Source organism: Meriones unguiculatus, chromosome 11, assembly GCF_030254825.1.
Source record: "Meriones unguiculatus strain TT.TT164.6M chromosome 11, Bangor_MerUng_6.1, whole genome shotgun sequence".
NCBI lineage: Eukaryota > Metazoa > Chordata > Mammalia > Rodentia > Muridae > Meriones > Meriones unguiculatus.
Window position 1 is genome coordinate 110,551,140 of NC_083359.1, and position 14,226 is coordinate 110,565,365.

The following is a 14,226-nucleotide window of genomic DNA, read 5'->3' on the forward strand; positions in this document are numbered from 1 at the left end:
ACTCGAGTCTGTCTGAAGCTGGTTGGGGTCAGGCCGGTCAGCAAAGCTTGTTAGCCCCTGCTGCAGTTCCCACCGCAAAGAGGGAAGTCTGCTGGAGTGACGCCCTCCAGGGCACAGTCCTCCTGTCGCAGCTGCGATTTTGAAGGTTGTTTTCTCTTTCCAAGTGATGATGGCAACTGAGGTCTACAGAGAAGGGTCTCATTAAGAATTCTTCCACACAAAACTGGCAGATATTCACCCTGCCAGGTACACAGACTGCCACATAAAAACACAAGATCATGAGACACTGTGATACAAAACACAGCTGCAGAAGCTCACAGCTCTCCAACGGCCCAAGACAACGAGACGGTAGAAATGCCGGCGACTAATGTTCAAGTTTAGAGTCTTATTAGATGTATGACCTCAAAGAAGATTCAGACAAACAAATAAAGTCAAGATATGGATAAGAAATTTAGCAACTTGGATAAGAAATTCTGCAAAGGGATAAAACCATGAAATAAAGAGAAATTTTGAAAATAATGTGTTCAATAAATAAAATTTATAAACCTAATTGAAACATCAATAGAATAGAGAAGATAGAGGAAAGAACATCGGGGGTTGAAATGGGTTGTTAGAATCCGGTAGCAAAAGGTTAACTATGACTGCAAATATGACTGCAAAAATGACCCGGGGACATGATTAAGAGATAAAACCTGTAAGTGTGAGGTGTAAAAGAAGGGCAGGAGACACAGACTAAAGGGACAGGAAAACCTGCTCACTGTACTCTTGGCAGAAACATTCCAAAATCTTGGGAAATATATGGACTTTGAAATAAAGGCATCTAGAATCTCTAATACAGGAGATCAGAACAACAACAACAACAACCAAACCTCTGTCTCTGATACTTGAGATGACAAGAATGCAGAAAAAAGACAGAAGAATGTGGAATGATTCAAGACACAAGTGCCACAGGCAACAGATGGGGGGGGCAATAGACCCTGCTTTAAAGGTAGGTGAGACAGACTGGTGTAGTTCAAGTCCTGATGGAAAATATAACAGCTAAGACTATACCTGCTGAAGTTACCTGCCCTGTCAAACCACAGGGTCGGAGCAGAGGGCAGCTCCTGATGACACGTGAGTCAACTCTCTGAATCCATGCAAAGGTGGAAGGAGTGAGGGACCTCCACAGAGCTGCCCTGGGACCCCGCATGGGCACTGTAACACACATACGCTAACACACACACTGCACACATACAGCAGCACAAAATTAACTAGAAATAAAGACCTTCCAGATAAGCATGAGCTACAGTGATTTAGGACTTAAATTTTGCTAAGGCAATAATGACTCCATGACAGCGTCAGAGAAGCTTACGGGAAGATTGCTCACAGAAGGGGAAGAAAGATGTTAATAAGAGCAGCAGCTAGGGAAAGAAGAAATCTTAGTTGAAGAACAGATGAAAAACGGAGACAGAATCAAATATTAACTTAGCAAACCAGCAAGTCTCTAAGATGAGCAGGAGAGAAATGAGCAAACGCCTTCCAACAGTCACAGTAAACCTTAAGGCTTGAGTGGTAGCCCAGCCTGCTGACCCAGCTCGGCCCTCAGGGAGGGCACTGCTGAAGGTAGCCCAGCCTGCTGACCTGGCTCTGCCCTCAGGGAGGGCACTGCTGAAGGTAGCCCAGCCTGCTTACCTGGCTCTGCCCGGAGGGAGGGCACTGCTGGTTTCCTTCTTTCCTGATGCCCCGCAGGCACCTCAGCCTGTTCAAACCAGAGTGCAGCGTCCCCCAAATCTTTAAAGGCACAGAAAGGACTAGAGTGGCATTGTCACCCAGACTTTTAGGTCTCTGGATAGATGCCGGCTCTGCCAGGGGAGAAGCAGGCGGTCTCCAGTGAGGAGGGTGACTGAACTGCACAAAGAGAAGAGAAAGACAAAGAGAAGGAAAGACAGCGGGGCAAAGGGAGGAACGCGTCCCTGTGTCACACAGAACGTGAGCTCTGGGTCACAGGGACGTGGCACAAAAAGGCATCCACTAAGTGTGTGCTGAGCTTCCTGGGAGGGCGTGTCCGTCACCCCACATTCGCACTGTTTGGCCCAAGCCAGACTCCCTGTGTATGGTTGCGAAAATAACATGTAACTCTCCCCCAGAGCCTTGCCGACTTGCCAGTGGGTGAGCAGTGGTGGTGGGCGGGGAGGTCAGGGCAGCCCCAGGCGCAGTCTTCAGGTGCAGCTGCCTTTGTTTTCTCTCAATCAGAGTCTCTGAGGGGTCTGAAGCTTGCTTGACAGGGGAGGCTGGCTGGCAAAATCCCAAGGAACTTCTGTCTCGCAGCGCTAGGACTGTGTGTGGGTGACAGTATGTGTCTGTGTAGGTGTGTGCCTGTGTGTATTTGTGTTTCTCTGTGTATGTGTGTGTGTTTCAGATTTGCTGTGTGGTCCTACGGGGAGCTGGGGAGCAGGAGCAGCCCCTTCCTGTGAGTCTCAGGGCAGACATGGGGACACCCACACGCAGGGAAGACCCAGGCACTGTCCCCACGTGGTTGAAGCTTGCTGCTGTCCTGCAGTTCTTCCGTTCCGGTAGAATCAGTCTCTGAGAAAGTGCAGGCACAGTCCACACTGAGAACGGCAGAAACGGTGCTTTTAATCGGCAGCTCACCGGAGCTCCCTTGGTTCAGCAGGTAGCCCGCCAAGGCTCTCCCTCAAACAAACTCCACCTAAGCCCCCAAACGTGAGGGAGATTTATGGTCTCTGTGACAGGCAGAGCCCCCATTGTCTCCTTTCCGCAAGCAGGTGCGTGAGGTGGGTGGAAGGGGCTTCCTGTCATGGCCTCGACCTGCCCTTTGTGCCCTTGGCACCGTGCTAGCACAGCTGTAGGATTTTTTCAAATGGAGCGGGCAGCCATGAGGCCAGCCAGAATCAAGTTTGTAATAGAACAAAGGACCACTAGACGGAGCCAGTGTTTAAGAAATCACAGCTCTAGCTTTGGGTGGTGCTGAGGGTGGAGATGGGAGTGATGTGTTATGGGGGGGGGGATCAGCATTACCTTCGGTCATAGGTTACCCCAATTTTGCCCAGCCATCTCCTACTGGCAGGAGCCATTGCTCCGGTGCATCCACACAAGCAGATGAAAGAGGACCTTTAGAATGACCCAATTCCTCTGGTCACCCCAAAATGACACTTGATTTGACACTTTTTTTTCAGATTTATTTTGTGAGTGTTTTTCCTCCCATGTATGTATGTGTATACCATGTGCATGCTTGGTGCCTGGAGAGCGCAGACAGGGGTAGTAGATGCCCAGAACTGGCGTTTCAGGTGGCTTTGAACTACTGTGGACTAAAGCCGGGTTCCCTGTAGGAGCCGCCAGCGCCCCTGCGGCTGAGCCACCCCTGAAGGCCCAGCGCAGACCTTTAAGTGAGGCTTCTACCCACCAATGTCTGTAACGCTCCCCAACCCTGAGGGAAGCTTGGAAGGAATTAGCTCTGCTTCTGCGATTAAAAAAATCCGAGACAGGCTGCGTCTGCGAGCTGTGGAGGTGTTTCAGGGTGGTGGACCCGTGTCAGCGGTCCCGATGCGAAACTAACGGTCAGGTGCCCGCGCTTCCTCGGTGGGCACAGCCCCGCCACACCACAGCACAGCGCACACCTCTCTTCAGAGAACAAAGGCTCTAAGCAGTTCCTCCGCGGCGCGAAGCCACGCGTGCCTCACCGTGCCCCACGCGTGCCCCGTGGCGCCCCTCCGAGCCGCGGCCACGGCTGTTGAAGGTCTGCTGCACTTCGGGAAGCCTTTGGAGGGAGCCCGCCTCCTCGATGATGCCGGACAGCCAGCTTGTTCGTTTTTTTATACCTCACACTCGAATCTCAAGAGCTTGTGCTTTAGGTAGAAACTGCAGGGTGCCAACTCAGGCAAACGCCCGCCGTGTGAGAGACCACAGGGAGCCGGGGGCCACGGCCACCTATCAGTGGAGGAGGCCGCGGCATGGATGGTGAAGTCTCACCAAAGCGGCCCCTGGGCGCCGGCGGTGCCCGCCGCCCTGGCAGTCGCTCCCCTCCGACGCTCGCTTAGTCCCGGGGAAGCCGGACGGGCCGGCTCTCGGGGCGCTGTGCGCGCGGTCTGGGGGTCCTGACTCGCTCTCCCGAGCCTCCTGGCCGCGGCCCGGGGCTCGCCGCACACACTTCCCGCCGTGGCCGGGGGGCGGCGCTCGGGTGCCGGGCTCGCCCGCCCGCTCCGGGCCGCCGCGGGTCCCCGGGCGTGCGCGCCCGGTAGGGGGCGCCCCGGGCCGGCGGCTGCCCCCGCCCCCGCCCCCCGGGAGGCGGCCGCGGCGCGGCGAGCCGGGCACTCGAGCGCACGGCGGCGGGGAGGTGCGGAGCGCGCGAGGGCGGCCGCCGAGCCAGCCGCCGCCCTGCGCTCCCGGGCCGCGGGCGCATGGGGCGCGTGGAGCCGGGCACGCTCGCGGGCTGCGCGCCCGGCCGCCTGCTGCGCTGAGCCGCGGCGCCCGACGCCCCCGGAGCGGGCGGGCGGGCGGGAGGATGACCATGGCCGGCGGCCGGCGGGGACTGGTGGCCCCGCAGAACACGTTTCTGGAGAACATCGTGCGGCGCTCCAACGGTAAGCGCGGCCTCGGGCCCGCCGGCCTGGGTCCTTCCCCGGGTGCGCTGGCCGCCGCCGCCTCCCGCCCGGTGCCCCCGGGCCCGCGAGGGTGGGCAGGGCCGGAGCGGGTCTGCTGCGCCCGGTCCCCGGAGCAGAGCTCTCTAGGCGACGTGTTTGGGGCCTTTCCCGAGCCCCCCGCTGTCCTCTTCTGGAGAGCCCGGCAGCGACGAGAGAGTCCTGGGCAAAGTGGCCGCAGGCTGGCCACCTCTGAGCACTGCGCTCTGGATGCGCACTGCCTGCCTCCCCGCCGAGGCTCCCCGGAGTCCCGCGGTGCCTGGGAAGCCAGGGCCAGCCCAGAGCCACCGGGTCCGGCCCTGTCCAGGGGTGCAGTGGCGCCACCCCAGCCTTCCTGCCCTAAGCTGGGAAGTGTGACCAGCGGAGATGCTGCGGTCGGGCTGGCTTGTCCACCTGCCAACCAGCTAGAGCAAAGGGCTCGCGAGGGTCCGTGGGTTTCCTGGACCCCGCCGGGAGCAGGGACCTGCGTGGTCCCAGCTACAATCTGACGCATGTCTTCCCTGTTAACCCTGCCAGTCTGCTCCTCCGGCACCCTGGACTTAAACCTGTGCCCAGCGCGAGGGGCCCCTGTCTTTAGGGACAGGCGAAGCGCCGGGAGGAGAGAGCCTGCTGTGACAGGGGACAGTCGCCAGCACGGCTGTGCCCGGGGCTTGCAGTTTTGCACGCAGCCCGCAGCCCGGGCGCGGAAAGTCCTGAGTAGGGAACCCAAAGCAGCACTTCAAACCACCTGAGCTAAAGCATGCGCGCACACGCCGCTGCCTACACCTGTTTGCCGGCTCCCCAAGTCTGAGGTGCCCCCAGCAGGCTGCTGGGCCCTCTCCTTCCAGGGACAAGTGTAGCTTTCCCGAGGAGAGACTGTGCATAGAGCTCAAGAGCCGGGGTCTGAGTGTAAACACGCGGAGCCCTGGAACTTGGTTCCAGTTGAAGCCCGGTAGGGATCCAAAGGGAGGGCTGCAGAGCATCCGCTGCCTCTGCGCGTCCTCTTTAATTAAAAAGCAATTAAGTTTCTGAGAAAAAGGAGTCAGCGACAGCAGCAAATCTTCCCCACTACATAAGTGCTTTCTTAGAGGGTAGTGTTGTGTGCCTCCCAAAGGTGAGTGCCACTCCGTCACCGCCTTTTCCTGGGGCCGTGTGTGTGTGTGTGTGTGTGTGTGTGTGTGTATAACAACTGCTAAACGGGCAGCCACAAGGTCACAGTCACCACTTGAGCTCGCTCTTCCTCGTCCTCTCTCTCTGTGTGTGTGTAATAATTGGTAAACGGCCAGCCATGAAGAGCTCTTCCGCAGGTTTGTTAGTGTATTACTATGGCTCTTATTAACTGACATGGTACAGACTCGGCCTTGTAGACTTGGGGACCCCACTCTGAGTGACTCTTGCACAAACACTGTGAGCATTAGTGAGGATCTGTAAGTGAGAGAGTGCGCCCTGCGGGTGGGAGCAGGAAGGGGGTGCTGCAGCTTCCGCCAGGCTGCCTGGGCTTACAGGGGGGCCCAAACTCCTAAAGCCCCGTCTGCTCACGCTGCCATCTGCTCAGCGGATCCGATCACACCCCTCTCACCCCGTGCCCGGATCTGATCGCACACCTCTCACTGTCCCCGTGAGCATAGGTAGGGCGAGTAGGTGGTCGGGAGTATTTTTAGCTCTGGCCCCTTCTCCCAGTACCTGATCCCACAGCTGGATTCCTATCAAGTAAGAGGAGCAGGGGGAGCACGGGACTCCCGGAGCTGGAGGGCCCCTTACGTGCTGTTTAGGGTGAGGAGCACAGACGTGAGACGTGGAGATTCCGGTCTGTGGTGATCACTTCCACAACAGTCCCCAACCACGAGGGACTAGATGCTGCGAAGGCTGAGAGGCAGTTTGCACGGGTCACGCTTTCCCTCTGCAGAAATGGCCTGCTCAGAAGCATGAGTGGCTCCTGAAAGCTGCCAGCTTTCTGGTCATCCCAGTGTTTCAGCAGTGATGCCCATGACCGCCCCCCCCCCCCCCGCCTCTATCCCAGTGGTCCAGGGCGCTTGCTGCTGCCTGTCTACAGAGCAGTGGACCTGGGCTGCAGGACCTGCTCTCACGGCTGGTGCTGCAGCTGTGTTTGCCAGAGGGCATCATGCGTTTGTTTCAGCAACAGGGATCAAAGCCAGGCCTTGCACAAGTGAAGCTAGTGCTGTGCCACCGAGCTGTTCCGAGGCTCACGCAGCTTCGTGTGCTTTATTTGTTCTCTGCGTGAGGAGCTTTGGCGGGTGCTGTTCAGTCTCTGGAAGAGTGGCCGAGAGGATGTGCTAAGGGGTTAGCACCAGCCGTGTTCGGGGGCATCCGCCGGGTGGAATGTCACGGGGCTTAGGCATGGTCTAGTCTGACGGCCCTCCCTCGCCGAGGTCTGGGTGAGGATTGTTCTGGCAGCTCCCCTCACAGGGCAGGACTGGGGAGCTTGGGGCTCTGCTCTTTAAAGTGCAGCAGGAAGCAGCGTTCCTTCCACCGTTGCTCTTGCAAGAAGTGTATTTCCCAGTGGAGATGAAACGAAATGTTATATCAACAGGAACAGCAGCCATGTTGGCCGGCAGCCACGGCTCCACATCTGAACAGAGCAGGAGCCAGCAGAAAGCCCAGTGCATCCTAGAAGTTCAGGGCTCTTCACCTTTGCAGGAGGGTTACCTGCGTATGTTCCTCCTCCAGGAACCCTGGGCCACTTTCACGTCTCTGCACCTCAGGAACCAACACAGGAAGGCCTGTCTCCACCGTAAAGTCTGGGAGCCAAGAGTCCTGTGACTAGTTCCCGAGGCAAAGAAGCAGGCTTCCCCAGATGGGTGGGTACCTTGAGGTCCCGTCAGCCGCTGGCCAGGGCTTTACTCCTTCAGTGAAAGTTGATTGGACGTAATTATTGACCAGTGGGGAGAGGTGGAAACTAGGCACTCCTCCCCCTTAGTGAGTTTGTTGTGTGACTTTTCCTTGGACGGGACAGGGCCTGACATCAGATCAAAGATCTGGAGTCCGTTCCAGTCCACGAGTTTAGAGGTGGATGGGGTAGGCGCTAATCATAAGTCCCCCCCAAAGGGCTGCACCCCAGCATGGCTGACCATGGCAGCCTGCTCCCCTGAGGTCCCACCTCTGTCTTCCCGCTGTGCCCTCCAGCAGGGCTCACAGGCCCAGGGGCCGGGAGTGCAGGGGGCATCTGCCACCCTCATTCTGCCAGCTGTGAGGGGTTCACAGACTGGGTGTTGTGCGCAGGCCCAGCCGCTCTGACTGTGACTGCGATGGCCATGTGAGGCCTGGTGGCTCTGGGAGAAGACCACATCCTCGTGAGTCTCCCTCCTGTGACTGTGAAGCAGTGACTGGTCTCAGTCGTTACTGAGGCCCCTCGGGACATGTTAAAGGTGTTGGCTGAAGACCAGCTTCACATTCCCAGGCTGATTTTGAGTGTCAGAGCAGGAGAGAGTTGGTGAGCCTCTGCTGTCGGGAGGAATGACTAACTCGCACACTTGATGTGGATTTGCTCATGATTGCATCAGCCATGGTTCAAATCTTGTTGGTGGGCTTGCAGGATGGTTCAGCAGGGGAAAGAGCAAGTCAGGCAAGCACGAGAACCTGAACCCAGCCACGGGGGAGGGAGACACCAGCTTTTAAAAGTTGTCTTCTGACCTCTGCACATACTCTCTGGGGTGCTTGTGTGCATACACACACAGACACAGAGACAGATACATATACACAGAGACACAAACAGAGACACAAAAACAGAGACAGATATATACATAGATACACACACAGAGACACATAGATACACACACAAATCAGACATACACACACAGACACACAAATAGAGACACACACAGAGACAAACACAGACACACAAATGGAGACACACAGACAAGGCATATACACTGACAGAAACACAGATGTACTCACAGAGACATACACAGAGACACACAGACATAGACACCCTCACAGACACACACACAGACACATGTACAGAGACACTCACAGACACAGATCACACAGAGATACATATACAACAGACATACACACACAGATGCACACAGAGACATATACACACAACACAGACATAAACAGACACACAACACAGATATACACACACAGACACACACGCACAACACAGACATACACACACAGAGACAGTTATACACACATAAGCAGAGATACAAACACAGAAACAGATAAACACACACACAGAAACACACAGAGACATACACAGAGAAATATAGACAACACAGACACACAGGCACAGACCCAGAGACACACGTGCAGACACACACATGCACAGACACACACTCAGACGAGCACACACCCTGTTGGCTTTGCTGTTCTTTCTGTCCACAGCAGGAAAGTGCTCCTTCCAGGGCGCTTTTTGACGGCTGCCTAAGTGTACAGGCGCCTGTTGTCAGAAACTCGCTGAAGCAAATAGATCTGTCTTCGGAAGGCTGGTGCACCCGGGCGCCGGGAATCTGCAGATATCACTCTGGAGGGGCCCGTTCTCAGCGGAGCATATGCTTTGATGTTTGGGAGCCTATAGCTCACAATCGAAGGTGCCAGTGGGAGCGCACAGCGACAGGCATGGAATGCAGCAATTTCCACATTACAGACTCGTGCACTTGTGTAATTTGCAGACTGCTAAGTCAGCTGTGTTTTCTACAGTGTTAAGATGGATCAGGTTGTTGATATAATTAGTGAACAAACAGGGTGGGCACAGTGGGGAATGTGTTCTCCTCATGGATGTGCTGAGTCGGGGCAGTATTTGTGAAACGGAATCAGGTTAGAACTCGTGTGTGAGAGTGGAGCGTGTCTGGGTTCTGACCTTGCTAGGGTAAAGTGCTTGATGCGTGAACTAGTGCCCTGCCGGGAGCTCAGAGCCCGGAGTCTGGCGGAGCAACCAGGAGGTGAAGCCCCATTCTGTGGTTTCACTGAGACCCACCTGCCGGGAGCTCAGAGCCCGGAGTCTGGCGAAGCAGCCAGGAGGTGAAGTCCCGTTCCGTGGTTTCACTGAGACCCACACATCTCACCCCACATCTCAAGGCAGGGCACGCATTTGGGAAACACTGTGGGAAACGGAGCCCCCGGCCTCACGCCTGGGCCCGTGAGCTTTGCCCAGTCTCCCCTCTCCACCTTCAGTTACTGGCTTGAGAACAAGCGTTCAGAACCGGCATTAGTTATTTCTCGGAGGGGCCTTTCCCTCGGTGCTTGGGCTGGTGAGGGCTGTGTCCGTTTTTCTAGGTGGCCACGGCTGTAGCTGGGGACCCAGGTGTTAGACTCTGGACCTCAGTTGTGATGGCCGTCTGCTCTCTGCTCTCCCGGTATGAGTGTTCCTCCCACTGGTATCAGCCACTCAAGGACTCACACCTCACACAAGGAACAATGTTTTGAAGCAATGGCTGTTGGGAAGTACTGCTCTCTCTTCCCTTCTCCGTCCTTCTCTGCTGCCTCCGTTTGGTGTCATGAGACAAGCTCTGTCCGTGCAGCCCAGGCTGACCTTGACATGGCCCTCGGACGGCAGTGTCTCCTACCTTCTGCAGGACTGGAATCACAGGTGTGCACAGGCAGACCCAGCGTAGACCCTGTGCGCTGCAATTCTCCGTATTCATCGCGTGTGTGTGGATGCACCATATATTCATTGAAAAAGTCTCTGTTATGTAGCTTGCTCTCCCTTCTGTGTGGAGACCCCCCCCCCCCCAACCTCCGTCAGCAGCTGTGCTGGGAGATAGGTCAACCAGAGGTGTCTTCATATCCGGACCCTTCCCGCCTCTGGCTCCCCTCCACCTCCCCCAGCGAGCCCTCCAAAGCCTTCCTGCCCCAGCTCCCCTCCCAATTCCCCAGTGAGCCCCCCAGAACCTGCCTGACCTCAGCTCCTCTCCCTGCCCCCAGCGGCCCCCCAGAGCCTGCCTGACCCCAGCTCCTCTCCCTTCCCCCCAGCGAGCCCCCCAGAGCCTCCCTCATTGAGCCCCCCTCTTCTAATTTTATGGTCACCCCAGTTTTACCGTCCCTCAGGTTTCACCACCTGCTCTCCTGCTTGGGACTGCCTGTCCACTGGGGTTGCCTGTCCTGTGCGTTCTCTTTCCTTGCCGTGTGTGCCGTCCGCTGTGTGGCCACGTTCCATGTACAGGTTCTGACGCCGAGGGACACGTGGGGTTCCAGTTGGGGCTATCATTCTTGCACCTGCCTGTGGACATGTGGCAGGTTTCTTTGGGGACACACCCAGGATGTGTGTCCCCTGCTGTGGCAGAGGTACCAGACAGTGTGCAAAGAGATTGCACCAGCCCCACCCCCTCTGCCTGCAGTGGATGAGGGTCCCCGTGCTCTGGGTCTTCAGCATTTGGTATCTGTCCCTTTTTCACTCAAAAAATCCAGTAATGGATGGCCGGGGTCATCTGGGGCTGTTTTCCTAGTGAGCATGTGACCAAAACGAAAGGAAAACAAACTCGCTCTGGCCCTTTGGGACGCTCCGGCACGGGAGATGTTTAAACATTCTCATGCGTGTGCGTCTTCACGTGGCTGAGTGACGTGGGGATTTCACCCTTGAGTTTAAGTGCATAGGGCACAGGCAAGGGTGTGGCGTTTGCTTTGCTTTGTTTTTGGCACGTGTGTGTTCAGGACATCCATTTTCGTGTATTGAGAAGCACCGCACTCAGGAGACAGAGGTTATGCAAAAACTGAGATTGTGTGTGTGTGTGTGTGTGTGTGTAGGAGCGAGGGAGCACACCATTCGTCTTCCTTTTACTGAAACAGTAAGAAGTGACTGAAGAGAAGGCCCAGACTCAGGAAAGAACTCAAACAAGTGTCAGGCGATGGCTCAGAACGGAGATTGCCACGCAAGCACGAGGGCCTGCCTCAGCCCCCAGCAGCAGCACACAAGCCTGGCACGGGTGTGTGTGTGTGTGTGTGTGCGTGTGTGCCACTGATAGGGTGGGGAGCACAGGAAGATCCTGCATCTTGCCGGCCAACTGGTGAGCGACAGGTTCTGTGAAAGATTGTCTAAAAACAAACAACAAACAGACATCACTAAATAACAGTAACAACAAGGTTGAGAGCCATTAACAAAGACACTTAACATTGACCTCTGCCTCTACATATATGCACATATACAGGTTCACACAGGTACACACACACACACACACACACACACACACACGCACATACACATGCATATACACACAGAAAATAACCAAGAGAAAACTAAAATGCCAGCTCGTGACTCAGCGTCATAACTGCGGTGAGCCCCACGTGAGCTGGCTCCTGTGCCCGGAAATCCCAGCATGGGGGCCGTTTGCGCCTCTGGTCTTGCCGCTGAAGCCCGGCGTTCCCCAGGGTCCACACTCATTTCCTCCCCAGCACACGCCTCACCTGAGTTAGTCTTGCCTGTTCTAGCTACTAGTCTACTAGTCTGTACTAGTCTGTTTTCGAGAGGTCGGGTGGGGATGGCCAGATCCTGTTAGGTCTCTGAAGAAAGATGGCAGATGGGGGGAGCTTTGCTCCTGTGGGCTTGCAGCTTCCTTTGGGGTGCTCTCGCACAGATGTGGCTCTCCATTTCACCCCATCTGGACTCGGTTTGGTGTGCAGGTTGCCATTTGCGCTAGCAGAGAGCTGTGTGCCGAGTTTCAGCGTCTCTCTGGGTTCTCATGACCGTTGCTGTAACAATCAAACCCTTCACGCCCTTGCGATTGGCTGCATTGAGTTACATCATCAGCGTCTTACACTAGGTGGTTCATTACACAAAATTAAACAGCATCTCTTGATTCGCCCGAGTTACATGAAACTGGTGTCCTGAAATGAGCTGAGTCCACCCCACCCTTAGCTGTGTGCTTAGTCAGAAAGAGCGTCCCCCAGCTCTGTGTGGCTTGTGGTGACCTCACGGCTCTTTGTTTCCTGTTGGGGCAGGGTCTGGTTACCTAGGCCTCCCTGGCTGTCTGGGGCAGGTGCCTCTGCAGGAAGGGAAGGCCCCCGATTGTGCCCTCTGTCTTCTTGGTGTGGGGACAGAGGTCTGAAGAGATGTGCTCAGTCAGCGTGGGCTGGTTTCCAGCAATCGACTCTTCAGAAGCTTCCGGAGACTGCCCCAGCTCCTGTCCTGTGTAGTGTGATGGTTAGTGTGAACTGTCAGCTAGACATGCCCTGGAACCATCCAGGTGCTCAGTGAGGGACCATGTAGATGAGGTTGGTCTGGGCCGTCTGTGGTCAACTGTGTCTGTCGCTGAGGTGAGGCAGCCAGCCTATCACTGGGTAACACTGTTCCCCGGGCCTGGGCCCTGCCCTCCAAGAGGACGTTCCTGAGGCGAGCCTGCGCTCCTTTCCCTCCGCACTCCTGGGTGTGAGGTGACCAGCTGCCCCAGCCTCCTGCTTTTGCAGCCTCTCCTCCCCCGGGAAGGGCTGTAGCGTGAGGGTGTTTAACCACAGTAACAGAAATAACAGAAACACAAGTGTGCACCCAGGAACAGCCTGGATGGCCCGGCGTCCGGGCTTGTGTGGGTCCTCCAGGCAGTTGGGGAGTCCTGCTCTAGTGACAGCTCCACCCATTTCTTCATGTGGGAGGTAATCGCTTGGCTCCCTGGCACCAGTGGATGGAGGAATGTGTGCGGGATTGAGTGTGGACGCTTTTTTCTCTGTTGGCTTTTAGTCACATCTTAAGTCCTGCCCGCATCGCTCCTGTCTCTGAGTTCCTCCTGGGTCCTAGCCATCCACCCAAGATGGCGTCCCTGGAATTTGACACCTGGTTCCTGTCACTCAACACTGCTTCCTTTCACCTTGATGAGGGTCCAAAGCCCCGGTCTGCAGGTGGCTGCCGTCTCCGTGATTTCTTTTCTAACTTTCAGTCATCATTTGAGAATGAGGAGATTGATGTGTCCATCGTCTTGAAATGGTAACGTGCTTTTTCTAGAAAAAGGAGGCGCTAGGTTCTAGTCTCCTGCCAGGTAGACCTCATGCTGTCCGTTCCTGGCATAAACACCCGGCCCCCGTGTTCCACCACTGAGCTGCTCTCCTTCCTGTCTTTCCATTTAGCGTTTCTTCCCACCAGCTTCCCACCCCCCTCACTTGCCGTGGTGATGCCTGCTCCCTCTCTGCCTCTCTGAAGGGCAGGAAAGGGGGTGCTCACTTTCCTGCCCACCACAGAGGGTACGGCTGACAAGAGGAAAGCATGACACAATAATCTACAGGTGTGCGCCGGCCCGCACAAGGCTCGAGGCTCAGAGAAAGGACCCGATGCTGGGAACTAAGTGCTGTCTTTATGGGGCCTGTTGCGATTTCAGAGGGTAAAATATCCTTTACATCCCTGTTAGTGTGTGGGTGCACACGCATGCCACGGTAAACCTACAGATGGCAGCTGTGGGAGTCTCCGTTTTCCTTCTACCTTCTGGGCTCTAGGGCTTGCACTCAGGCCATCAGGCCTCGTGACGAGGATCTCCACACTGATCATTCTTCTGGCTCTGCGATAAACAACACACGGGTAATAAATGAGTTAAATGACCACGTCCAGAGGCCAGGCAGTCCCAGAGAGGCCGCTCCCCTGGCCTCTAGGTAGAGTTTGGTTTTCAATCTTTCTCTGTGATGCGTAATCTTCCTTGGTTAATGAAATTCCAGTAAGAAGATTTGAAGGTAA

The 14,226-nt window shown here is 55.8% G+C and overlaps 1 protein-coding gene across 2 annotated transcripts in view; it reads left to right on the forward strand.

Annotated features, from left to right (window-relative positions):
• Positions 1-4,450: 4,450 nt before the first annotated feature.
• The window catches only part of Kcnh1 (potassium voltage-gated channel subfamily H member 1), a 261,141-nt gene continuing 251,365 nt past the window's right edge, over positions 4,451-14,226 (forward strand). For both annotated transcript variants that reach the window (XM_060364945.1, XM_060364946.1), the window contains exon 1: positions 4,451-4,580. In XM_060364945.1, coding sequence (XP_060220928.1) covers positions 4,502-4,580 — 79 coding nt within the window. In that variant the 5' untranslated portion in view covers positions 4,451-4,501. The remainder of the gene's footprint in view (positions 4,581-14,226) is intronic.